The following is a 27,875-nucleotide window of genomic DNA, read 5'->3' on the forward strand; positions in this document are numbered from 1 at the left end:
TCTCTGCTCCACACCCCTTTATTTAGCTCCCCAACCTGCTCTAACTGCACTCACAATGAGGAGTCCTTGTGGCACCGTAGAGACTAACACATTTATTTGGGCATAAGCATTCGTGGGCTAAAACCCACTTCGTCAGATGTATGGAGTGGATAATACAGTAGGCAGGTATAAATACACAGCACATGAAAAGATGGGAGTTGCCTTACCAAGTTGGGGGGGGGGGGGCTGTCAGTGCTAAGGAGCCAATTCAATTAAGGTGGAAGTGGCCTATTCTCAACAGCTGACAAGAAAGGGTGAATACTACCCGAAAATCACGTTTGCAGTGCTAATGGGGCCAATGCAATGAAGGTGGCCCATTTCGAACAGCTGACAAGAAGGTGAGAGTATCAGCAGCACAGAGCAGGGTTAAAAGAGCCACTTAAGGGAGGTTGTGCTGGCCCCCTGCACGTGTTCACCAGGCGCTCATCTGGGCACAGCTGGCAAAAGGCCCCTTCTGAACCAGAGCACCGGGAAGGGGGTAGCAAGGAGCATGGCGGACCCAGCTGCTGGCTACAACCAGAGCCACCCACACTTCCTAGCAGCTGGGGAAACCCCTCAGCCAATTCTCGGAAGTGACCCACCGCCAGCCTCTCCCCTGAAGCAGGCCTGGTGGGGGAGTAGGAGGGGATTGTACCAGGCGCTCCCCAAATCCTCCACGGCTCCCGCAGCAGACCCTGGGGGAGCCCCGCGCACCCCCCATTTCCACCTCCGGACCCCGGGCTTCCCCCTCGCCCCATGCCGAGGCAGCCACTTGGAGCCCCCTTCCCCCGCTCGCTCCCAGGCTCTGGAAACCTCCTTCGCCGCCCGCTCCCCGGCTCTCCGCGGCCTGGACCTGCGGCCAATGGGCCCGGGCGGGGGAGGAGCCTGGGCGGGGCCCGTGAGGGGCCGGGGAAACTCCCTGCGCCCAGCCCGGCTTGACAGGCTCCCTCGAGGAAGCGGCACGTTTCTGCGCGAGGACGCGGCTGGAGCAAGCAGCGAGGGCGCCGCCTCGCGCCCATCTTCCTGGAGCGGTGAGTTCCGCCGGGGGCCCTGTTGCCTTGCGGCTTGGGCAGAGCGAGCCGAGGGCTGCCGGGGCCCGCCTGGGGTTGGCGGCGAGCGCCCCTCTCTCGTTCGGCTGCTCGTGGGAGCCCCGAGTCCGCCTGACGCCTCTCCGCCGCCTGGGGAGGGGCGCGCCCCGCTCTCGGCTGGGTGGGGTGGGCGTGAGCTGAGCCGCTCGCTTCGGGGGACGTTGTAGCATCTGAACTTCGCCGAACAGGCCGATGCGGTACCCGCCGGAGACGGGCGGAGGGGTGGCCGTGGACTAAGGGAACAATCCGAGTTAGGACGGGAACTTGGGGCGCCGGTGTCCTAGTATTTCCCTTTCCTAACAAGGAACGGGTGGTTGCTTTAATTGGAAGACCATCAGCCAGTAAGAAACTAGCACAGTTCAGGTGCCCTTCCAATTGTGCCACATTTGGAAACCTCCAGGGGAACGTAGGAACTGACTACCTGGGGCTCAAGTACTTCTCCAGAGAGATGGAAAGGAAAGTATCACGGCCCTTTCAAACAGAAGCAAAAGAGAGAACAATATTATGGTGTCCGACCGAGCTAGTGTTCTGAACCTGGGTGTGCTTTGAAATAGTTTCTTTCTTATCTCAGGGAAAAGAGATGCAGTGTGTCTGTTTTTCAAGAAAGTAACAGGTTTAGAAGGTGAATTTATAATATCTGGCTGAAAACTATTTTAAATCCTTTTTTTTTAAATGTATTTAGCTGTAATTTCTTCTTCCTGTCACTAAGAAGAACAAAATCAGGATCTCCCTACTTCTCCAGTCTATGTACCCTAACAAATGCTAACTTCATTAACAGTTCTGGTAGTGTATTACAGTCCAAACCCAGCTAATATGTGTATTTGCCTTTAGATCCAGAATATAAAAGTCATTTGCTCTTTCCTTAGCCACCCCAGAATGACCCATGATTAACTGACTGAACAAGTTAGTTTTCTCTGGCTCTTCCTACTAACTGATTGGAATTGACATTCCTGCTAAAATGAATGAGTACCTGCATATACCTGAGATGGCCTTTTGTAATACAAACTGTATGTTAGTGGGACAGGAAGTGACCAGAGGACTGGCATTGGCCTGAAAATGGTAATTTAAACATCCTGTTCCTACCCTTGAATTGTGAGGCTTTCTTTTTTTTAAGTGTTCAGACATCGAAGAAGGAAAATCAGTGGCTTTTATGCAAGGCCTCACAGTTTGAGGAAAACTTAAACCGTGGCATGATTTTCTGATAATGCTGTTACTTAGCACTTTAAATTTTCAAAGGGCTGTGTAATTGTGATGCTCCTTTTTGATAGGTAAGACAGTATTCTTATTTTTCAGATTGAGAAGCTGAGGGTGAGCCTTTATTCTTTCTTATGGTGCCCTTCCCCCATGAATAATTTTTTTTTCTGCTTAAGGCTTTAGAGGACAGACAATATATTGAGTGACCAGTTAAATATGGCAGGTGAATTTATGAACTAAACAATGGATTTAGCCAGCTAGTCTCCATGTTTTGGTTTTTCCCTTTAGTGTAAAACGGTAAGATAACAGGTGTTGTTAGGTTTCTATTAAGAATAGAAGGGTGAGACACAACATCTTCTCGTGGATAATGTGCCTAATGTTGCAGATTATCATTTTCTGTGGTAATAGTAGCTTCTGATCATTGCAAATAAGTGCAACACAACAGCATACAAAATCACATGTCATGCCATACTGTCGTGAAGGTTAACCATGTGATTTGGTTGGGTTTACTGCTATAGTTTTAATGGTACTAATAAACTGTTAAGTTATTATTTTTATAGTGCTGGGAAGTCTAGATGTATACTTATATGTCTGGGGGGCAGAATGTGAGAAGGAGAGGACCTCTATTTGACAGCAAGGTAACACTAATTTAACATTAGTTAAAGTCACAAATTGCTTTATTGTAGTAGTTTTCAGAGTAGCAGCCGTGTTAGTCTGTATCCGCAAAAAGAAAAGGAGTACTTGTGGCACCGTAGAGACTAACCAATTTATTTGAGCATAAGCTTTCGTGAGCTACATAAAGTGAGCTGTAGCTCACAAAAGCTTATGCTCAAATAAATTGGTTAGTCTCTACGGTGCAATTTGCAATTTCTGATTTTAACTAATGTTAAATTAGTGTTACCTTGCTGTCAAATAGAGGTCCTCTCCTTCTCACATTCTGCCCCCCAGACAAAGTGAGCTGTAGCTCACGAAAGCTTATGCTCAAATAAATTTTAGTCTCTACAGTGCCAGAAGTACTCCTTTTCTTTTTATTGTCGTAGTTTCTTTGCATGCTTATGGAGCAAAAATAGTGTGTGAGGAGTGGTGGAGGGACAGTACTATAGTACATTACAACTATAGACGGGCACATGTGTTGTACCTGACTCAGAATGAAGGGGAGGCAGGGTGGAGAGAGCAAGAGGAATTTCCTGTGGGTTTGTGCTGTTGGAGCAGCACAAATAGGGTTCCACACTGCAGGCAGGATCTAGTAAGAGATTAAAGCCATGTTCTGTACCAGGGTACACAGTAATAGAGTGGCAGCCTGGTAACTTACATGCTCAAGTTCACTACTTCTTTCCATAAGAAACATTTTCAACTATTAAAAAAAATGCGGTGTCTGCTTTCCTCAGTTTGTTTTTAAATTGAAAATGGTTGCCCAAAAAATGAAAATGTTTTCATTTGCAATTGCCAAACTTTTTCTTTTAAAATGAAAAGTCAAAATGTTTTCAGGATGATTCCAGCAATCTCTACCACTGAGTATTGGATTGTTTCACTGAATATATGTATTTGAGAGAAAAGTTTGCAAACTGAGACTACACAAATGGGGGGGAAAGTAGCCCTGGTCGCTGATATTTGATTGTCTGAAATCATCTGGAAATCTGACCAGCTCTTCAATTTGTGAACTTCTCGTAACAAACGACACGTGGCCTCCCTGAATGAAAGCAGACCTAATAGTTACTTCCCCCATCCACCATAAACGTCTCAGTTTTATTTGGCTCAAGTCTGAACCAGCTCACTGTTATCCATTCCTCAATTTCACCTGAACCACAAGAGACACTCAGCTACGCTCTCCAGGCCGGAGATAAAGCTGATGAATGTTGCCGTCATTCTGAAAACACTTCAGCCCATGCCTCCTTGCTAAATCTTTCATGCATCTAGAATAGGAAAGTACCCAAACTACCCTCAAGAATCTATTAGAAAGAAAAGAAAAAAAAGAAACAAATTACCAAAGGCAGTCCCATATACTTCTACAGATCAGCACCTCATTATCCATAAAATAGATCTAGCACTGCAGAGCCTTTTATGATACTGACTTGTGTGGCTGCAGTTGTGTATTAGAAGTCAATTTGTAAACACAAACAAGAAAAACACCTTGTGAGGTTCTATATACTTGATCAGGAAAGGATACTCTAAGTGCCATATGCCATAATATTTCTAGTTATGCTTTTGCACCATTGTCAACATTGCTGGTGTCCCAGGAGTATAACAAAGAATACATTGCTCTCTCTGTTTAGGGAAATCTTTCTTGTGCAGGATGATCTCATTAATCAGTGCTGCTGATTTTAATCTTTGACTTGCCTTTACAGACACAACTCTGTATATGACAAGTGGCCAAGGCAGATTACAAGCTACTGCTTTAAATGTACAAGAAGATATAGAGGTTAACTTCCTCATGGCGGTGGCTTTCCGTTTTAACTTAAATTGCAAGCTGGGTGGGGGACGACTATGGGTCTTGCACATGGCTGGACTGAAATGAACTAGAGTGCAAGATCGGCCCTCTGCTTCAAACTAGTTTCAGTTTACATCTCAAAAAATATCTACTCTAAAAGAATATATATGCATTGTAGACACAAATGAGATAGGGACAACATGATCCTGCCACAGAAAAAGAACAATTTAATAGGGACCGACTCCTGGGCTCTCAGGCATGATTCCCATTCATTTTCATCAGGGGCTTGCCTTGGGAAGAAGTGCTTTGTGCCACTGGGTCCAGTTCTGCAAGAGTGGTTACATTTTTTGTATTTGGAGTGGAATGCTTGTCAGTATTTTGCAGCTATAGACTAAAGGTCACGATCTGTGCTCTCTCTCCAAGTGTAATAGGGTGTGTGGAAAGGGATGGGGTGGGAAGGGAAGGCTAGCATTGCAAAAGTGGATTTTCACTTCCAGGGTTCTCTTGTTACATGTGCTGATCCAGTCCCTGACATGGATTGGTATGCACTACAGAATAATCAGTACAAAGCATTCCAACTATTGGCATGTCCCTGTGCTGAGTTTGCAGGATGTGGGTGTAACTGCCGGGGGTATTTCCTGGGGCCAGTTAAGCTGGCTTTTTGGACCCTTTATAGCTTTTGAGCTGCTGTAGTGGTTGCAGTAACCCTCAAAATTAGGGCCCTAACTGTATCAAGGCACTAATTTAGATTAATAATAATATTGAACAATAATCTGTTGTAACACAATGTTGGTTGGAGATAGTTTTTAAAAATGCTGTCTGATCAGCAGCATAACTATATGAGAATGCAAACCTCCCCATTTGCCCCCCCATGATATTTCAAGATATGTATTCTAAATTCTGTGTTGATTTTATTTGAAACTTAAAAATTTCCTCCACTCTTATCTTCATAAACTTACTCATTACACCAGGATGTATGGTCTATCTTTAGAATTATCCGTATAAATTGGTTTATCTGACTGATAACCACTGACAACCTGATGTTACTGCTCAGATGTATGTTTAATGTCCTCTTGCTTGCTTTTTATTTATAAATTCTATTTCATAATAGAAATAGTATTTCCATGATCATATTGTACTTCTGTGGTGTGACGTTTGGGGGCATCACCCAGACCAATAAAGGGTTCTGTCATATCTGCCTTGTACGTTTGGGTATCTTAATACTGTGTTGCTATGGTTTAGTGCTCTGACACAAGTAGCCAGCTTACAAGCATGAGGTCCCACTTTGGCTTCCACCAGCCTCGTTACTACTTGCATGGTGACCTCAACAATCACTTTTGGTCCAAGTTCTCCTCCCCCACCCCCCAATCCATCTCCCCAAGTTGTTGACCATCAGCCACTTGGAATTTTCCCCTCTGGTTCATCACCTTCAAAGATGTGAAACCTGCCCCCAATTATTAGTTCACTTTGGCACACACGCTCCACACAGTTTGCACAATAAAGATCTGCTTGGGGTAAAAATAAACGTTTATTTAACAGAAAAATCCATGGATTCAAAGATGAAATAGTAAGGGAAAGCAAATGCATCCAAGTTACACAGAAAATAAAGATGTAATCTCAGGCTTTACATTTTGGTATTCCCTTTTCTAATACAAGTTACCTATTGCATCAGAACAGTTTCCCAGTATGCCCTTGGTCCTAGAGGGGATCCAGTGCTTCCCAGACAGGATCCCACTTTCTTGCTGGCCCTCAGTTTCTGGATAGTCTTCACTTCAGATCCCTTCCCTTTTAGCAGGGTTTGCAGTTCTTTATTTTTTTCCCCCCTTCCCTTTTTCTCAGAGTGTGGTAATTCATGGTGACACAGAGCAGGGGGGTTTCCCAGACTGGGATTTTCTTTTCAGGTTTCAAATTTTGTTTTCCCATAACGTCTCTTACTGGCTGGACAATGTAGGTGCTTGACGCTGGTTTTTTATAAACACCTGGCCTGGGAGATTGCTCCCTGCTTGATTGCCTCACCACACTGCTGTGAGATGATGTTCTAGAGGTATTGTAGTTAAAATTACAATTTTCTACACATAATGTATACATTTATAACAAAAACCTGTGTGTGTGTGTGTCCCCTAATGACCATTGAGTTCAGAACATTACGAGCTTTAATAAAAGATCTTACTTGACATTTTTTATACATAGTAACACTATATACGAACAGCTGATTCAATTGCTTATTCTTTGGGGTTCAGACCCCCATTTTCTCCTTGGTGTATCAGGACCCTGATTGTTACATATGGGTACAGTCACTTGATCCTGTCTTCCATACAGGAATATCGTGGTGATTATATGTTCAAACATTACATTACGTGCATTACAGTATGAGTAAGTGCTTAGTATTATTAATACTGCCTACTGACTCATAATGATGCCCAAGAAGTATAGTAATTGCCCAGAAATGCATGGATGCTGTGTCTTACTGCTTGCATTAGTGATATGTATGTGTTACTGTATAACTTGCTTCAGAGTAACAGCGGTGTTAGTCTGTATTCGCAAAAAGAAAAGGAGTACTTGTGGCACCTTAGAGACTAACCAATTTATTTGAGCATGAGCTTTCGTGAGCTACAGCCGAGCTGTAGCTCACGAAAGCTCATGCTCAAATAAATTGGTTAGTCTCTAAGGTGCCACAAGTACTCCTTTTCTTTTTGTATAACTTGCATAACGTATGATTTCTGTGACTCTATTCAAGTCACTAACTCCTCTACTCTATTTTACCTAATTACCAAAATGTGTATATAAAGATATATTTGTTTTATCTTGTGTTTTTTGTTTTTAATGTATAGGGTAAGAGCCCAGAACACTGGATGTGTAGCTATAGTTGTATTTTTTTTTAAAATTGAAGAAATAAATATTTTCTCAGGAGTCTTGTGATGAATAGATGTTGTTTATAAAGTGCCGTACAAATGCTAAAATTCACCAAAATGGGCCCACTAGCCCCAAGCCTTCAGTGTTTCTGATGATTGCCTCTTGCAAAACCATTTTAAAAAGTTGGTAGACATGCACAGTCTCCAGTACAATCCTGTAGAATTACTTTCCTGTACACTCAAGGACACCCAACTAATTTATCCTCTCCCCAACCCTCACCCAAATCCTTAGAATGCTTTTGGCATACATGTATGATCCTCAGTCAAAAGGAATCGGCAATATTAGGGGGGGGGAGGGACCAAAAATGCTAAGGTTAACTCTGTTTCATGGGCCTTACAGTGAGGGTGAATGAAACTTTTAATCTAGTCTTCACCGCCCTGGTATAAGACACTCAGAAACCAAACTTACTTAGCTGTAATCAATCAAATTCGAAGAGTGACTTCCAGCATTCTAGACTTCCACTATTCATACCTTCTTTCCCATGAAGGGGAGAAAGGATAGCTCAGTGGTTTGAGCATTGGCCTGCTAAATCTAGGGTTGTGAGCTCAATCCCTTGAGGGGGCCATTTGGGGCAAAAATTGGGGATTGGTCCTGCTTCAAGCAGGGGGTTGGACTAGATGACCTCCTGAGGTCCCTTCTAATCCTGATATTCTATGTCTGTATACCAAGATGACCAAGGGACTCTTATTACGAATCCAGGTCAGAAGACTGTCTTAGGATGCTGGAAACTGGTCAGTAGTGATACACAAGCTGTACAGAATTTTCCCACAGAGAACTTTGAAAACTAATTTATGGTCTCATTAACTCTTGAAGAGATTTGAATCCTAGCTGGGTACAATAAAACAGGCTTTCTACTCTGACTATCCGGGAACTATGTTCACTTACATGTTGTGGTGCTGCTAGAATACAAACAATAAAAAAATACTCTAAGTTAAAATTCTTGCCCACTGCTGGCGCATAAATACATCAAGGAAGGAAACAAAGCAATTACACATCTATCTCTATCCTCACCTGCTCCCAACCCTCATTTAGCCCAAGCCTTCTGGATAAAAGGTCCAATAAAACTTTTTCCTTGCAAAAGATGGCTGGTACCAGTAAGGGACTCATTAATATTAGCATCCAGATAACATGATAAATGGTATGTTGGAAATATCAAGGTAGACAGGGTCATGAAATAAGCCTGGGAAATATGAGATATAAATAGACGTGGGAAGTGTTACTCAGGAGATGCAATACAGTCTTGCTCTGTGTTGAACACTATTACAGAAATGTGGATTAGTCAAACAGGACACTCAAAGGCAATTAACATTCAAGTGGTTAATGCCTCATTTCATAGTGCTAGAGGCACCAAGCATTTGAATGTTAATTGTTTTTGATTCCTAGTTCTTCTTATCATCTGGGGAAGACAATAGACATCCTGAAGATTGAGTCTACTGGATAAACAAAGCCATCAAAGGCTGGAAGCATCGTTAAAAGCTAACATGTCCAGGGAATTAGATATGGCATTAGACATATGTAATTAACGTGTTCTGGGATGACATCGTGCTCTGAGATGGGACTTAGTATTCAAGAATTTTGCTATTTAGCTATTCAAATAAATGATGGGGTGGAGGATGCAAGCTTATCCTGAAAAGCTTAATTAAATCTTAATAAGAAAGGGAAAAGAGAAGTAGACCCTTGTGTGTGAGCAAGTCTTTAAAAGAGAACTGGCCTATGACCTTGGCAATTGGACACACTCCTATGTAGAGTACTTAAAACACAGGGGTGGATAAGCAGAGAGAGAGCTCATCCTACCAGAGAGGAAAGGAAGCAGGTCTTAGCTGTAACCTGCAATATTCTGTTGGTGAAGTTTTGATAGTTTTATGAGATTTCTGTAGGTCTTTAAATGTTACAGTTGGTGTTAAAGGATGACTTTTCTCACCCCAGGGTACACTTAAATCTCTAAACTTGGAGAGAATGAGATGATTGAAAATATCACATTAGTAGATGTGCAGGTGAGCTGTAGCTCACGAAAGCTCATGCTCAAATAAATTGGTTAGTCTCTAAGGTGCCACAAGTACTCCTTTTCTTTTTGCGAATACAGACTAACACGGCTGTTCCTCTGAAGCCTCTGATAGTGTGGCTGATGTGATTAGGCCCTATGATGGTGTCCCCGATTAGATATGTGGATGCAGTTGGCAACAGGCTTTGTTGCACGGATAGGTTCCTGGGTTAGTGGTTCTGTTGTGTGGTGTGTGTGTTTGTTGGTGAGTATATGCTTCACAGAATGCCACTAGCTATCACCTTCAGCCCCCACCTAAAACCTCTCCAACACATCATCAAGGATCTACAACCTATCTTGAAGGATGACCCATCACTCTCACAGATCTTGGGAGACAGGCCAGTCCTTGCTTACAGACAGCCCCCGAACCTGAGCAAATACTCACCAGCAGCCACACACCACACAACAGAACCACTAACCCAGGAACTTATCCTTGCAACAAAGCCTGTTGCCAACTGTGTCCACATATCTATTCAGGGGACACCATCGTAGGGCCTAATCACATCAGCCACACTATCAGAGGCTTGTTCACCTGCACATCTACTAATGTGATATATGCCACCATGTGCCAGCAATGCCCCTCTGCCATGTACATTGGTCAAACTGGACAGTCTCTACGTAAAAGAATAAATGGACACAAATCAGACGTCAAGAATTATAACATTCAAAAACCTGTCGGAGAACACTTCAATCTCTTTGGTCACTCGATTACAGACCTAAAAGTGGCAATTCTTCAACAACAAAAAACTTCAAAAACAGACTCCAGTGAGGGACTGCTGAATTGGAATTAATTTGCAAACTGAATACAATTAATTTAGGCTTGAGTAGAGACTGGGAGTGGATGGGTCATTACACAAAGTAAAACTATTTTCCCATGTTTATTCCTCCCCCTCCCCCCCCCACTGTTCCTCAGACATTCTTGTCAGTTGCTGGAAGTGGCCCACCTTGATTATCACTACAAAAGGTTTTTTTCCCCCCTGCTCTCCTGCTGGTAATAGCTCACCTTAAGTGATCACTCTCCTTACAGTGTGTATGGTAACACCCATTGTTTCATGTTCTCTGTGTATATAAATCTCCCCACTGTATTTTCTACTGAATGCATCCGATGAAGTGAGCTGTAGCTCACAAAAGCTTATGCTCAAATAAATTTGTTCGTCTCTAAGGTGCCACAAGTCCTCTTGTGTGTATCTATACTGTATGTAGCCTTGTGCAGAGCTAGTTTGTGAGAGAGAGGAAAAACAGATACATGGCTTGAGGGATCGCAGTCTATAGTTCTACAAGCTGCTGGCTATAGTGGAGAGAATTGCTTCTCTAGACTGTCAGGGAGTGATGTTTTGGGAGCTGACAGGCTTGTGATAACTTCAGAAGTACAGGATGCTTTCCCAAAGCAGCCCTTTCTTCCCTGCTTACATCCCCTTCCTTTCCCTGTTCGTGTTAAGTTCTAAAAATGCTAAAGAAATAGTTCAGTAGCTACTGATCTTCTTGTATTTCTATAATTCAAAGGCCATAATTTCAAAACATCTTGATTTAGTGTGTACTGTGATCTCAAGAACTAACTTCAATATCAGCTACTACTTAATGTGCACAGTGACTTTTTAAAATACACAATACACACCCTACTCAAAATTGTGTTACCTTTGGAGAGATGACGGATCATCATTCTCCTATGAAAGCCATCTTGTTAACAAATCCATGTTGTAAAAGACATCTGTTCTCCAAGTTAATGTTGTATCACACAACTGCACTTTTGCCCAACTGCATCCACCAGACAAAATTATTAAATCTACTGTACAATAAGTATTACTTTCATAACTGAAATAAGTCATTAGAAAACTGTCATGAGATCAATGTCAACCTCTTTTAAAATGAACATTTCAGCTGTACTTCAATGTTTCTTAAATAAAATCAGAATAATTTAAGGAAGAGCATGAGACTGTTGTCTTGTGACTGCATTCTAATCTACTGCAGACAAAGGAAAGTTTTCAGAGTAACAGCCGTGTTAGTCTGTATTCGCAAAAAGAAAAGGAGTACTTGTGGCACCTTAGAGACTAACCAATTTATTTGAGCATGAGCTTTCGTGAGCTACAGCTCACTTCATCGGATGCATGCCGTGGAAACTGCAGCAGACTTTATTTATACACAGAGAATATGAAAAAATACCTCCTCCCACCCCACTGTCCTGCTGGTAATAGCTTATCTAAAGTGATCATCAGGTGGGCCATTTCCAGCACAAATCCAGGTTTTCTCACCCTCCACCCCCCCACACAAATTCACTCTCCTGCTGGTGATCGCCCATCCAAAGTGACAACTCTTTACACAATGTGCATGATAATAAAGTTGGGCCATTTCCTGCACAAATCCAGGTTCTCTCACCCCCCTCCCAAAAACCACACACACAAACTCACTATCCTGCTGGTAATAGCTCATCCAAAGTGACCATTCTCCCTACAATGTGCATAATTAAGGTGGGCCATTTCCAGCACAAATCCAGGTTTTCTCACATCCCCCCCACCCCCATACACATACATACATACAAAGGAAAGTTTGTCTCTCTCATCAACAGAAGTTGGTCCATTCAAACATACTACTTCACCCACCTTGTCTCTGTAATATTCTGGGACCAACACAGCTGCAACATTGCATAAATACATAAAGGAATGCTTGGACAGTCAAATGATCTAATTGGGTGAAAGTCCATCAGCACTAAATTGTCCACAGTGTGGGAAAACTACAGGAATATACTGAGATGGGATTATAAAGAAACTTCTCCTATAGCCAGGTTATTTCATAATTGTCCACTGCAGGATTTCTTGTATCTTACTCTGACACATTGAGTAATGGTTATTGCCAAAGACAGGATCCTAGAGTAAACAGACCACTGGTCTGATCTAATATGGCAATTCTTATGTTTTTTATATTACAATATGTATTAGCTCTTAGCTTCTTGGAAGAAGTTGCAGATGAAAGAAGAATGTGTATTGTGGCTCAAAATGCATTTTAGAAATGTTTGTATTTTATCTTCTTAGGTGGCAACTGACCCTTTATTGTTTCCATATATCCTGTTGCTATATCCACATCCACATTAGTATTAAGATTTTCGCCAGAATTTGGGGAAGTAAATGCTATTAACCAATTCTCATTAACTGTTATTACTTAGTGGATTAATTTATTTATGCTACAAAAAAGAAACAAAAGCACACTGGATTTCCCCAGTTCTGTTTGTGATATACGGAGCATTGAAGCCTTTGGAAATTTCACTAGTTTTTCTTCTCAAAAGTCAAGGGCACTGGACATGTACATCCTAAAACTTAAACAAAGGTGGTTTTTTGTTTTTTTTTGTTATAAGTTCCGGTTATCAATTAACAGGTTTCAGAGTAACAGCCGTGTTAGTCTGTATTTGCAAAAAGAAAAGGAGTACTAGTGGCACTTTAGAGACTAACCAATTTATTTGAGCATAAGCTTTCGTGAGCTACAGCTCATTTAATCAATTAGCCTTCTGGTGCTATCTGCTATCAAAGATCTGGCCTGCTATGATACATATCAGGGTTTAGTTGACTGTCTGAATCAAGCAGTAACAGCTCTGCCTAAACTGAAACTAGTCCTTTGCAGTTAGAGACAATTGTTTGGTTTTTGCCTTTTTAAATTTGGAGAGTGAACGCTGCGTGGCAGTGTGATAATTAGTGAAGCAGCATGATGCATAACACTGGAGCAATAGTAGAAATGAACACTTGCAGCACTGTGAAATAATAGGTCACCTGTGCCACTGAATTCCGTTACTGCAAATATCTTGTTTTGACAGATATTTTAAATTGCATCAATTCAGAGCCCTCATTAGCTGACACAGCTTTTGCTTGTACTTAAAGTTTGCTCTGCCCAAGCCACTCAGTAACCAGGTATTTCGGAGAGCTAAACGTACAGTAGTTGCAATCTTATTGCAACACATACCACATCAAGAATTTGTAACTCTCCTATGCATCATGGGAAAACTGTTTGGGTTGTGACTAATAGACAGAAGTTTCATTTTGTCATGGGAAAATAACTATGGGACAGATACTTAGCTGGCTAAATTTAAAATTTACACCAGGAGAGGATCTAGCTTCAAGCACCTAACCCGACTGTTGCAGACATTAGGTAGTCTACATTCCGTGTGTGTCTGAGAACAGTTGAATTGCAAAAGGAAAATACTCTTTAGAGGGACAGACTTGCTGAAAGTATACATTTCAAAATGAATATTAAAAATTACATATGAAAAAAATGAGGGCTAAACCAGGACATTTTCAGTCAGGTTTTTATAGAATCCTAAAACTGGAAGGGACCTTGAGAGGTCATCTAGTCCAGTCCCCTGCACTCATGGCAGGACTAAGTATTATCTAGACCATCCCTGACAGGTGTTTATCCAACCTGCTCTTAAAAATCTCCATTGATGGAGTTTCCACCACCTCTCTAGGCATTTTATTCCAGTACTTAACCACCATGACAGTTAGGAAGCTTTTCCTAATGTCCAACCTAAACCTCCTTTGCTACAATTTAAGCCCATTGCTGCTTGTCCTATCCTCAGAAGTTAAGAGAGAATTTTTCTTCCTCCTCCTTGTAACAATCTTTTACGTACTTGAAAACTGTTATCATGTCCCCTCTCAGTCTTCTCTGTTCCAGACAAAACAAACCCAATTTTTTCAATCTTCCTTCATAGGTCATGTTTTCTAGACCTTCAATCATTTTTGTCGCTCTTCTCTGGACTCTATTCAGTTTGTCCACATCCTTCCTGAAATGTGGTGCCCAGAACTAGACACAATACTCCAGTTGAGGCCTAAACAGCACGGAGTAGAGCTGAAGAATTACTTCTTGTGTCTTGCTTACAACACTCGTGTTAATACATCCAGGAAGATGTTTGCTTTTTTTGCAACAGCGTTACACTGTTGACTCATATTTAGCTTGTGGTCCACTATGACCCCCAGATCCCTTTCCACGGTACTCCTTCCTAGGCAGTCCTTTCCCATTTTGTATGTGTGCAACTGGTTGTTCCTTCCTAAATGGAGAACTTTGCATTTGCACCGAACCCAGAACTGATCCCTGCAGGACCCCACTTGTTATGCCCTTCCAGCATGACTGTGAACCACTGATAACTACTCTCTGGGAACATTTTCCAGCCAGTTTTGCACTGCCCTTATAGTAGCTCCATCTAGGTTGTATTTTCCTAGTTTGTTTATGAGAAGGTCATGCGAGACAGCATCAAAAGCTTGACTAAAGTCAAGATATACCACATCTTCTCCCCACCCCCCCGCCTCCCAATCTGCAAGGCTTGTTGCCTTGTCAAAGAAAGTTATTGGGTTGGTTTGACATGATTTGTTTTTGACAAATCCATGCTGACTGTTTCTTATCACCTTATTATCTTCTAGATGTTTGCAAATTGATTGCTTAATTATTTGCTCCATTATCTTTCCAGGTACAGAAGTTAACCTGACTGGTCTGTAATTTCCTGGGTTGTCCTATTTCCCTTTTTATAGATTGGCATTATATTTGCCCTTTTCCAGTCTTCTGGAATCTCTTCCCCTGTTGTGCTTGGTCCTCACAATATCACAGCATTGGACAATACTGCATATTCCTAAGTGAGTCTTTATGATAGCGTGCAAAATACTCTCACCTGTTCACGTAGAGCTTAATGAAATCAATGGGACTGTTACCACTAATTTCAAAGGGTGAATGTTTAGGCCTATACTTATGTATGTAGTGTGACTGTAGCTTTGTCGGTCCCAGGATACTAGAGAGACCAGTTGGATGAGGTAATATCTGGACCAACTTCGACTGCCTGTACTTGTCAAAGAATAATATTTTATACCCTAGTGCTATTTAATTATAATTACGCCACCCATTGTTAAGGTTGCCCGATACTGTCCATTTTAAGACCCTGCTTTCAGTTGCTTATAATTAGCTAAACAGCCATTCAGGCTGAAATTTCATGCCGAATGCCTGCCTCATGTTGAATTTTTTGAAATGTTTTCGCTAAAATGGTTTGGCTATGTCTGAGAGTGAAGTTAATGTGGAACACACAGTTAGTGGCTACACACGCAAAGTTTAGTTTAAGAGATTTGCCCAGCACCTCAGAGCAACTCTATGGCAGAGGCAGGATCAGAATCCAGGCAACCTCAATCCTAGCATTTCCTAACTTTTGAATGCTTGACTTTGTAACCGTAATGTTCTTTGAATATGTTTTTTTGTTTTGTTTTGTTGTTCGTTTGTTTTTTGCAATTTCGAGGATCAGCAGTAGATCCACAGAACAGACCTCTTCCACTTGAGTTAATGGGTCAACTGGTAGCATTAAGAGGCTGTTATGCTCTGTTTGGGCAAGCCACTAGAGGAGGAGTACACACTCTTTGCCACTTTGCTGCTATTGATTGACAACAAAGAACTGTTGGGACTAGGAATTCTGGGTTCTATTCCAGATTCTGAAAGAGTATGTTCTATTGGTTGCAGACAGTTGCCCCATATCACCCAGTCTGATCCTGCCACTCCTTCCCCATGTGAGTCCTCCTGTCTACCTTCCTCTGCTCCCATCCTCCCAGAGCTTGCCCCTTTCTCCCTCTGTTCCCAGAACACATCCTCCATCCTGCCTGTCTGCTTCCCATACCTCACCCCCTATATGTTCAGGCAAGTCAGGGTGTTCCCCTTTCACCACACTACCTGGACACCTCACTGCTGCATCTGAAGTCAGTGGGAACTGTGCTTCAAATATGTGAAGTACTACAAAAGCAATTCTCTGAAAAATTAGGCCCTAGGCATCTCAAATTGGGCACCCAAAACTAGTGGACTAATGACAGTTTTGCCCTTAATCTCTCTGTGCCTTATTGCCCTTTTATAGATGGGGCTTTAACACCCTTCCCCACAGATGTAATTTATCCAAAGATAAATTATTAATGTTTTTGAACACTCAAATATTACAGTGAGTACCATGGCAAAGCCCATGCGGAAATTAATACTATACTCAGTGCATGGCTCGAATGGTTTGCAATAAATAAAACCTGAGGTCATACATTGAATATAAAATATTGAATAGCTGCTCATTTGGTGAGCACTGTCCATCCTGTTCAGTGAATGTGGCAGGGGCACGGGGTGTGTGGGGGCGGAGGAAATATGTGATCATATAATTTAAAGACTGAATCACACAAGAGAGGCGCAAACAAAGGTTGCACAGACAACCATCATCTTGGCATTTCCCAGTTTTTTTTAATGCTTGGTTTTACAACTTCAACATACCAAAAAAAACTATATTCACAGAATGTTAACATGACAATGGCGCTTTAACCCGGATTCTACAGGCTTGCCAGGAAGGAGTTTTGGTACAATAGTTTCATGTTACATGTTGTCGCCACAGGTGTGAATTGACATCAACCACTTTGATGTGATATTCCAAGTCGTCTTCAGTCGATTGTGGCGTTAAAATAAGTGTAGAATTATGAACTATATCTCTTGCCTGCTCAGCTGCTTTTCACACTCAACTTTTTGTAAAATATTTTTCTTAAATTGATAACACTAGTTACTGGGCTGTAACAGGAGGCTTTGACCACCACCGGGTAGGGTTTTGTTTTGTTGTTGGTGTTTTAATCAGCATGTGAACATCAGATTTAGGGAAGTTAGGTGCCTAGTGAGATTTTTCAGAAGTACCTATCTGCATCTTTAAAAAAGGAAAAGGAGGACTTGTGGCACCTTAGAGACTAACCAATTTATTTGAGCATAAGCTTTTGTGAGCTACAGCTCACTTCATCGGATGCATACTGTGGAAAATACAGAAGATGTTTTTATACACACAGACCATGAAAAAATGGGTGTTTATCACTACAAAAGGTTTTCTCTCCCCTCCACCCCACTCTCCTGCTGGTGATAGCTTATCTAAAGTGATCACTCTCCTTACAATGTGTATGATAATCAAGGTGGGCCATTTCCAGCACAAATCCTAGTCTGTGTGGATAAAAACATCTTCTGTATTTTCCACAGTATGCATCCGATGAAGTGAGCTGTAGCTCACGAAAGCTTATGCTCAAATAAATTGGTTAGTCTCTAAGGTGCCACAAGTACTCCTTTTCTTTTTGCGAATACAGACTAACACGGCTGCTACTCTGAAACCTATCTGCATCTTTAGGCACCTAAATAAGCACTGAAAATCTTGCCCTAGACTAATTGTTGAGCTGTACAATTCTGATAATCAGCCTGTGCATATAGACACATATCCAGTTCTCTTCGCTTCTGTTGTGTCTAGAATTTGGGTTTGATTAGCTTTCCTCTTATTTACCTAATTTGGGGAGCACTCACTATATGGACCAGAACTGCAACCTTTATTAAACGCTCTCTGTGTGTGACAGAAAGAGAGAGACAGAAAAGAGTTGGCTAGTCACATAGTGCAGGCTTTTCTAACGTCCAACTGCTAAATCGTATGAAAAGACTACTAAAAATACACTCCTTGCTTGACTTCTTTTTTTAAATGTAAGTACAGTAACTTCTCTAGTTACTACAGGGATGTGTCATGATGACTGTGAATGGGAGGGAGGTGATCCACAAGGGAGGCTTTCTAAAATTGTGGTCCACACTATAAACAAATGTGAGAATCTCAATGTAAATAAGTCTAGCTACATAATCCTCTTTGCTCTTGTTAAAGGAATTAATTCTTGGAGCATTTCTTGAAGGTACTGTGATAGCAATGCTGGAGCCATATTTGATGGTTGTGAAGTGAATAACTTTCAAAAACAGTGTTCTTGTAGAGAGAGTGCACGTATTAGCTTTCTGATATATAAAATGGTGATGACCCTTCCTTTGTCTCAAAAGGGCGTTGTGAAGCTAGTTCATTGAAGTTGGAGCAGTGCTCCGTGCTTGTGCTTCAAATTGCCTCTTATTTACTGCTAAGGGATTTTAAATGGGGAAATTTTTTCAACTGACACCGTTTTAGTACTTTTGCACCTCACCCAGAGAATTAGCTTACCATTAATAGTGCTTTGATTTTAGATCTAGTGAAAGCGAACTAGCATCACTATATATTTATGACATTTGAAACTGAGTATCGGCTAGATGACCTGCAGTAAAATGTTTTTTGCATCACTGGACTCCTCAGTATAAAACCATACTGGAAATGTTTCTGCTAAAATGACAGCATAGTTAATTAGGTTACAGTGATGACACTTGATTCAGATGAATGTGATTCATTTTCACCTCTTTCAGGCTGTCTGCACTCTCAGACAGCTTAGCTTTGGGTTTTGTCGGGTTATCTTTGCACCCCTAAGAAGTACCAACTAACTCTTTTTTTTTTTTTTTTTTAAATCCAGCGGAGCTGTCATTTTGACCGACTACAGCTCCCCTACAGTCTTCACCACTAGTTTCACACCTTAGGATGTAGAATGGACTTAAAGGAACATTGTCAATTTATAACCACACTTCTTTACCTATGTACTAATATTTAAAATCACTAGAAGTGTGTGTTTGTCACTTGTTGGAGGGTTGTGTATGTATTTCTTGAAGTTCTCTCAGTTTCGACAATGAAAATCAATGAGATCAATTTAATGTTTGTTTCAACACTTTCATTTTTGGGTCCTCCATGCTGCAATAGATGCATTTTCAATATTGCTGGAGGATGCTTATTTTAATTTAATTGTAATTGGATTTGTTTGTTTTTTGAGGTGGAAATGCTTCCCTCGATCCTAGGTTTTATATAAGCTGTTCTTGCAAAATGTAAATCTTGAACCAAACTTAAGCAGGTTTCAGAGTAGCAGCCGTCTTAATCTGTATCCGCAAAAAGAAAAGGAGTACTTGTGGCACCTTAGAGACTAACAAATTTATTTGAGCATAGTCTCTTAGGTGCCACAAGTACTCCTTTTGTTTCTGCAAACTTAAGCAGTTTCTCTTTCATGGGCTGCCTATGAAGAGGACGAGTTTAAACTTTAAAGAGAGACACATTGTTAAGGTTCCTCCCCCACTCTGAACTTTAGGGTACAGATGTGGGGACCTGCATGAAAACCTCCTAAGCTTACTTTTACCAGCTTAGGTTAAAACTTCCCCAAGGTACAGATTAATTTTATCCTTTGTCCTTGGAATATCCACTGCCACCACCAAACTCTAACTGGGTTTACTGGAAACCTAGTTTGGACACGTCTTTCCCCCCAAAATCCTCCCAACCCTTGCACCCCACTTCCTGGGAAAGGTTTGGTAAAAATCCTCACCAAGTTGCATAGGTGACCACAGACCCAAACCCTTGGATCTGAGAACAATGAAAAAGCATTCAGTTTTCGTACAAGAAGACTTTTTTAATAGAAATGGAAGTAAATAGAAGTAAAGGAATCACCCCTGTAAAATCAGGATGGTAGATACCTTACAGGGTAATTAGATTCAAACATAGAGAATCCCTCTAGGCAAAACCTTAAGTTACAAAAAAGACACACAGACAGAAATAGTCATTCTATTCAGCATAGTTCTTTTCTCAGCCATTTAAAGAAATCATAATCTAACACATACCTAGCTAGATTACTTACTAAGAGTTCTAAGACTCCATTCCTGATCTATCCCCGGCAAAAGCAGCATATAGACAGACACAGATCCTTTGTTTCTCTCCCTCCTCCCAGCTTTTGAAAGTGTCTTGTCTCCTTATTGGTCATTTTGGTCAGGTGCCAGCGAGGTTACCTTTAGCTTCTTAACCCTTTACAGGTGAGAGGATTTTTCCTCTGGCCAGGAGGGATTTTAAAGGAGTTTACCCTTCCCTTTATATTTATGACACACACGTTTAGGGGTTAGCTCTCATGAAAGAGAGAAGTGGGTATAGCTATTTATATTTCTCTAACACAATTGTTTTTGTTTTACTTTTTATGTATTTATTTTTAACTTCAGTGGCTATCTGTAGGGTTTTTGTTGTTGTTTTTGAATAGTCTCCTGTGGTGGCTATCCCCAAACACTTTAGCATTGTACTAGTGCATGAGAATTGAAAAAGGAAACTAATTTATAAGCAAAACTATCTAAGCTATCCTGTTTGTTTGTGTGTTTCATCTAAACTGAATGAAATACAGAAAACAAAGAGTGCACATGGTGAAGCGTAATTTACATTCTCTAAAAGTATTCTTGCAATTTAAAAAATTTCAGATACTGTTAAGAGTAAGGAATTAATTTTCAATTATTTTTATCTTGGATTTAGACTACTGTAGTACTTCATGGGCAGTTTGATCCTTTTTAGAGTGGCTGAATTCCTAGTCTGCCTCTCCAGTGCTTCACAACAGTGCCCAAATAATTTCATATTATTTCACATCTTCCATTTTATTGATGGTGGCATGTAAAACTTGGTTATAAAACCTACTATGAGAACAGGAAGACAAATATCTTCTTTGAAATTGTTAGGAGTAAATCATTCTGTTTCATGAGAAGGTGCTCAGGGCCTGCTTTTAGAGCAGAAAGAGGCAAGAAATATTCCAGCACCAAAACCTCATGCTAGGTCCCCGTTCTTAATTTGTCACAAGCTTTTTGTGGAAGACTGAATTCTCTGTCTTAACAGGACCCAAACCATCTTTTTCTTTTCTCTGTGGTGGTGGTGGGGAGATGTCTCATGCAACACTGCATTTAAGTTAACAAATTTAAAAACCTTTTTGGCCTCAAAAAATGACAGAGATTTCTGTGCCTTAGCTCATTTCTGCTACTGTAGTATGTATTTTTAAATCACCACAAACAGCTTGATGCTATTAGCTATCTGTAGTATAGAAAAGTCGCGCTGTTTGTCAGTTCTCCTGCTGACAAAAAACTTCCTCCCACAATGAGTGGCGTTTGCATTGTTGACAGGAGAGCGCTCCTGCCAACAATGCGCTGTTCGCACTGGTGCTTGTCACGGCAAAGCTTTTGCCCTTTCTTTTGTGTTGTTTTTGGTTTTGGGGGGCGGGGGACTTTGAGGCTGGTTAAACACCTCCGAAAGACAAAAGTTTTGTCGTTCAATTGCCAGTGTAGACATAGCCTTATACTGGTGTAAAGAATGTGGTTTGGTTTGGTTTTTGTTTGGGTGGTTTTGTTTTGTTTTAGCTTTATTGCCTGGAAAGGAATAAAGCTAAACCAAAAAAGCCACTATTATGCCAAGGTAAGTGTGTCTACTCTGGGGCTATACTACTATAATTTTATTGGTACCACTGGTAAATTTTGCCTTGAGGACAAGCCCTAAGGCCTCAATCCTGCAAACACTTGCATGTGTCCAGTGTCTTTAAGTGGGATTATTCATGTTCATAAAAATAAGCGTATGCATGAGCATTTGCAGAATTGTGGCTTAAAAGCTCTTTAAAATCCCTAGCAAGATTCCTGCTAAGCCTGTTCTACAAAACTTTAAGGTATGTGCGTCAAAGAGGGTAGTTACTGTGTGAGGGGGCTGCAATTAGGATTTTGTTTTTGTTCTTTAACTTTTAAAAACTATGCAACAGATCATAAATCTGCATTTTTGACTGCCATTGTCTTCACTGGGTCCACACCTATACCCTTTGGCCATGTCTACACTAAGCTTTTTTTTTTTTTTAACCTTGAAATAATTTAGTGTCAATTAATTCATGGTAGTTAACATCTTTGTAAAGGCTAGCGTGGACATGCACTTGAAAAATGAAAACGTAAGGCAGAGTAAAATTCAGTTTAGTGTCAAAACATAGAACACTAGAGGCAGCATGCTTATTGCATTATTCATGTTCTTATTTAATTCAGTAATCACTCTCTTTAATTTAAACGGCCCTGTCATGGAATTCCAGGTTCTAAATTGCAGTGCCACAGAATCCTTGCTTTAGTAAATTTGATCTCTTGTATTTGCTGTCGATAGTTTAGTTTTATGTCTCAAGTACCAAGATTTTGAAAATAAACATACAGTGCTCCAATAATGGAAGAGGCGTGCCACTAGGATAATCTGATGTTTAGTTTTAGTTTTTATTTAGCTCTATAAAGAGTTGGTTCTGCGTCTGCTCCTGTCATAAATATAAAGGGAAGGGTAACCACCTTTCTATATACTATATGCTATAGTGCTGTAAAATCCCTTCAGGCCAGAGGCAAAACCCTTTCATCTGAGGGTTTTTCTTAAAGGGTTAAGAAGCTAAGGTAACCTTGCTGGCATCTGACCAAAATGACTAATGAGGGGACAAGATACTTGCAAATCTGGAGGGGGCAGGAACAAACGGTTCTGTCTGTCTGGGTGATGCTTTTGCTGGGAACAGATCAGAAATGCAAAGCTTCCAACTCCTGTTAAATTAGTAAGTAATCTAACTAGAAACTACATTAGATTTTCTTTTGTTTAATGGCTGGTAAAATAAGCTGTGCTGGAGGGAATGTATATTCCTGTTTTTGTGTCCTTTTGTAACTTAAGGTTTTGCCTAGAGGAATTCTCTATGTTTTGAATCTGATTACCCTGTAAGGTATTTACCATCCCGATTTTACAGAGGTGATTCTTTTACCTTTTCTTTAACTAAAATTCTTCTTTTAAGAACCTGATTGATTTTCATTGTTTTTAAGATCCAAGGGTTTGGGTCTGTGTTCACCTGTACCAATTGGTGAGGATTATTATCAAGCCTTCCCCAGGAAAGGGGGTGTAGGGCTTGGGGGGATATTTTGGAGGAAGACTTCTCGAAGTGGTCTCTTTCCCTGTTCTTTGTTTAAAACGCTTGGTGGTGGCAGCATACTGTTCAAGGACAAGGCAAAGTTTGTACCTTGGGGAAGTTTTTAACCTAAACTGGTAAGAAAAAGCTTAGGGGGGTTTTCATAAAGGTCCCCACATCTGTACCCTAGAGTTCAGAGTAGGGAAGGAACCTTGACAGCTTCACATTTAGCGCTCACTGAACGACACCAAAATTGGGCTTTAACAGACATGGATCCCCTTAGGTGCCCCCCTCCTCTCCTAAAATCCCAGCCTGAACCTTTCCCTATCAATCCTTGTAACCAGTTCTTTCCCTGCTACATTTTTTGTGCATGTGTTTGTACTCTGCAAACATGTTGACAGGTTTCACTGAGGCAGGAACTGCAAAGGCAGAATTTCTGATCATTGGGGTCAGTGATTCAGTAAAGGGTTAGGGTCTAGAAGGCATCTAGGTGCAGAGGAATCTTGATTTTTTTTCAATTAGATCTATGCTGTTCTACACACTGCAGTAATGACTGCAAGCTTCTTATTAAACCTTAATTATTTGTTTACAAGAATCATGGCAATGTTTTTTTATTTTAACTATTGACAGGTTTTTGGATGCACAGCTTTCAATAATGCATGAGTAAAAAAGTGGGAGGGGCGGGGGGAATTTACTGAGCCCTGTTGCTACCACAGGGGGACTCAAGTGCCAGTGTCTTAGCACCTCTAATCCAATGACCTGTGTCAAGCGATGCAGGGAAGTTTAAGAGAAACTGGTATTCTGTGGTGTGTTTTATGCAAAGATACTTTAAATGTGAAACTTTAAAAAAAAAATTTTTTTTTCATTTTAATACATTCTTTAATTTTTCTGTTTTGTTTTTGTTTTTTCCCTTCTCCCCAACTCTCTTTGCCTACAGGCAGGATGAAAGACCGGTTATATGAACTGTATGAGTTAGCTAGGCTTTATAACCAACAGTTTCCTAACAATGAGGATGATGAGATTTTACCTCATGAAATCCTCCTGTTCGAGACTGATGATGCCCTCGCAGCTCTTTACAAAGATGTCCAGAGTATCAGAACAGACAACCTCCACCTGAAAGAGGACGTCAAACGGCTAGGTAAACAAAATAACCGCTTTCTTACCTCCATGCGCCGTCTTAGTAGTATCAAACGAGATACTAACAGCATCGCCAAAGACATCAAGGCCCGTGGAGAAGGCATCCACAGGAAACTCCAGACAATGAGAGACTTCAGTGAAGATGCTGAAACAAAACATGGCACGATGTCTGTCATAACCCGTGTATCGAAGAATCACTATGTTGACCTCATGCATGCCTTTCAGGAAGCCATGTTTGAGTACAATGAGGCAGAGATGAACCAGCGGGAGAACTGCAAGATTCGGATCCAGAGACAGCTGGAGATCATGGGCAAGGATGTTTCCGGAAACCAGATTGAGGACATGATTGAGCAAGGCAAGTGGGACGTTTTCTCCGAGAATCTCCTGTCTGATGTCAGAGGGGCTCGTGCAGCATTGAATGAGATAGAGACGCGACACAAAGAGTTGATGAAGTTGGAGACTCGCATCAGGGAAGTTCATGAGCTCTTTCTGCAGGTGGCACTACTGGTGGAGCAACAGGCTGACACCTTCGACATCATTCAACTGAACGTGGAAAAAGTTGAGGACTATGTAGGAGAGGCTAAATGTCAGGTGAGGAAAGCTTTGGAATACAGGCGGAAACACCCTTGTCGAACACTCCTCTGCTGTTGCTTTTCGTGCTGCAAAAGCTGATTCTCCTACTCAAGCCTTACAGACCAACTTGAATGTGCCCTAAGAATGTACAATTGAAATAGTACTTTTAAAATGGGCTACTCTTTGGAACAGGATTGCTTTTGGTTTTGGGGGGGTGGTGGTTACCCCTTGTCTTAGATTTTGTGCTAATAAAAGCCAAATGTTGCTGGCAAATTTTATTATCTTTAAAAAAAAAATAAATAAAATTCAAACCTAACCTATTTGGTTGTAATCTAGGCTAGAGTGCTTAAGAGAGCCTCATAAAATGATACATGCTCCAACCTGACACCACCTAATTTAAAAGAATGAATGAAAGGCTAATCGGTTAATCGATGAAGGATGAGTGTTGGTGTACCACGAGATGGCTATTTTCTATCTTCCACAGTGAGACTGCATAGGGTACAGCTCTATTGCTGTAGTGATGTAATTCTGTGGTGCTTTGTAAGTTTGCCTGCCTTTAGGAAACTTGGAGCCCATGTGATGCAATCCTTAAGCAATTCATTGCCACATTCATTTGAAGAAACAGTAAGTCTGTTAAACTATTTACAGAAAATATAGAATTATTTTCTTAAACCTTTTTACACAAGGAGCCTGATTCTGATCTCACACTAGTTTTACACCAGTGGAACTCCATTGAAATGAACGAAGTGAATTTTGATCTATTCCAGTGTAGATAAGATCAAACTCGGTCCCAAGAAGTATTCATTCCTCTCCCCCCATCCCTTTCATCATTGTGAACACACCAGAATTTTGACCAGGTCACAGGAAACACTGAAAAATTAAGACCTCTCTTCAATTGACTCTTTACTTTAGTCATTTAAATACTCTGTTTTAATGTTGTTCTTTAAGGTTGTAATGTCATCTGCTGGAGGACTGAAAATGGTCATGGCAAACTTTTCAAAGATTTTTAGCCCTATAAATAAAATTAATGCAGCCATCTCTTCTCAAATGTGACTTAACACCCATAAATGGACATTTGTCTGGAAGGCAAATGCAACATTTTAGTGATTCACATACACACACAAATTTGAAGTTATAGTGACAGATTTACCTTGTAAATAGATGCTTATTTTTGTAAGACAATGTATTGATATATTGTGTTTTGTATTTGTTAACATGAAGGTATTAATAACAATGTTTACTCTGGTTTGTATATGAAGACAGATAGGACTGTCTTCTGCCTCTGGAACAACTGCATATTGAAGAGAGAATAGACGCCTTTATTCAATACTCCTGTATGAGCCAACATTTTGGAGTCAAAATTACACTTCCTTTTATTGGGTTCGAAAAGTTTTCCCTCCTTCCTGTAAAACCATTTCTGATTGACCATATTAGGTTTGGACAAAAAGGGAGGAAGAGAGAAATTTAAGGCCAAATTTTGCAGTCCTTAATTGATTACATTGGTTTCACTTGATTGAAAGCTGAAGAATTTGGCCCTTACTTTTGAAGTCCTTTGTGCTCCGTGTTAGTCCTAATGAGAACAGAGGGCAATGCCAAAAGTATGCACAATATTCCAACTACAGTATGTGTTTCTAAGCAGCTTTCTGCTACATTGTGATTTATTGGTACTTTGAACTCATACAAGACTTTTTATTTTTTTTTCCCTCCCCTTTCCAGAAGTTAGTGACTTCAGAGATCTTCTGTTTGGTTAACTTTTTCCCCTTTTTTATGTCCTTTTAATAATATTATATTTTAACATTTCACATTTGTATTTTGGTGATTTCCTGCCCAGATGCTCCCAGCTATCCTTCTGCACCCTTCACAATGAAAGGTTTCTCTTTCTGTCTTTTGCACACTAAATGTATATTGTAACAAATTATTTTAAATTACTTATAAAACAATAAGGCCTTGCAAAAACAAATTGATACACACTTCTAAGCTTTCTTTGCCTAGCAAGAAAATGTTGCTTGCTGGACAGGTTTGCCACATGGAGGATGAGGGAGTTAGATGAAGAACTGTGGACAAGAACTTTTTTTTTTTCTCAAGCTGAAAGTCACTGCTTTGAACTAAATATTATATGAAGCACCTGTGCCTGTATTTGCATGTGTTCATTAGCTAGAATTTATGTAGGGGACAAATGAGCCTCAAACAAGAGAATGTTTGTGGTATACAGTGAAGTCTTGAAGCCATCAGTGTTACATTTGCTTGGGAAAATTCAAACAATTCAAATCTGAACTGTAAGGGGGAAGAGACTGGGGCGTCAAATGGACTGGCTGGCACCCATTACTAATATTTAAGAGCCGTTGTCATGTTGAGTAGCACCTTACTCCATAAGTAGTCCCAATCAAGTGAGTGAGACTGTTTCTGAAGAAAGGTACAAAGCGAGGATATCATAATCTGGATTTAAATCGGGCCCCAGAAAAACGTGAATCTGTTTGCTCTGTGTATTGTAGCTTTTTCCTCCCCCTTTATGATAAAGTTATGTAAATGTTCTAATTGTATTTCTTTTTTGTACGTGTATATATCTAGAAATGCAATAAAAGTGTTTCAGCATAATGGTAAAGATGCAGAGAGTCACACCTTGAATCGGCAGATCTAAATGGTTCCATGCACATTGATATTCTGTGGAACTTGGAAAAAGTCACATTACCAAACATTACCCTCTTTCATCAACTCACATGTGTGCCTGAAACATTAATGTGAAAAAATGTCCTGCTATTGTTCCCTGCCAATGTAACTCACACTTCAGGTTTTTTCAGAAAATCTTAAACATTCCTCCATTGTAAAAAGGGGTACACATTAAATCCAGCAGCTCGGAGAGATCCTTAAGATCATATTTAAAACATCACATTGCTAGTATCCATTCTAATGCTGCA

General features: G+C 40.7%; 1 protein-coding gene across 2 annotated transcripts; it reads left to right on the forward strand.

Annotated features, from left to right (window-relative positions):
- Positions 1-529: 529 nt before the first annotated feature.
- STX11 (syntaxin 11) lies at positions 530-27,562 on the forward strand. 2 transcript variants are annotated; one of them, XM_073337522.1, is made up of 2 exons: positions 530-1,049; positions 24,188-27,562. In XM_073337522.1, exons 1-2 carry the CDS (start codon positions 530-532, stop codon positions 25,057-25,059), a joined length of 1,392 nt encoding a protein of 463 aa, XP_073193623.1. In that variant the 3' UTR covers positions 25,060-27,562. The 2 variants fall into 2 exon arrangements, with proteins under 2 accessions (XP_073193623.1, XP_073193625.1); XM_073337524.2 differs by lacking the exon at positions 530-1,049 and adding an exon at positions 22,787-22,908.
- The last annotated feature ends 313 nt before the right edge of the window (positions 27,563-27,875 follow it).

Source organism: Lepidochelys kempii, chromosome 3, assembly GCF_965140285.1.
Source record: "Lepidochelys kempii isolate rLepKem1 chromosome 3, rLepKem1.hap1, whole genome shotgun sequence".
Classification (NCBI taxonomy): Eukaryota; Metazoa; Chordata; order Testudines; family Cheloniidae; genus Lepidochelys; species Lepidochelys kempii.

Bases quoted from the DNA above. Each gene is read 5' to 3' on its own strand.
- STX11 (XM_073337522.1), top strand. From the start codon at position 530: ATGGCGGACCCAGCTGCTGGCTACAACCAGAGCCACCCACACTTCCTA. The intron at 1,050-24,187 runs GTGAGTTCCGCC...CTTTGCCTACAG, and splicing joins GCGCCCATCTTCCTGGAGCG to GCAGGATGAAAGACCGGTTA.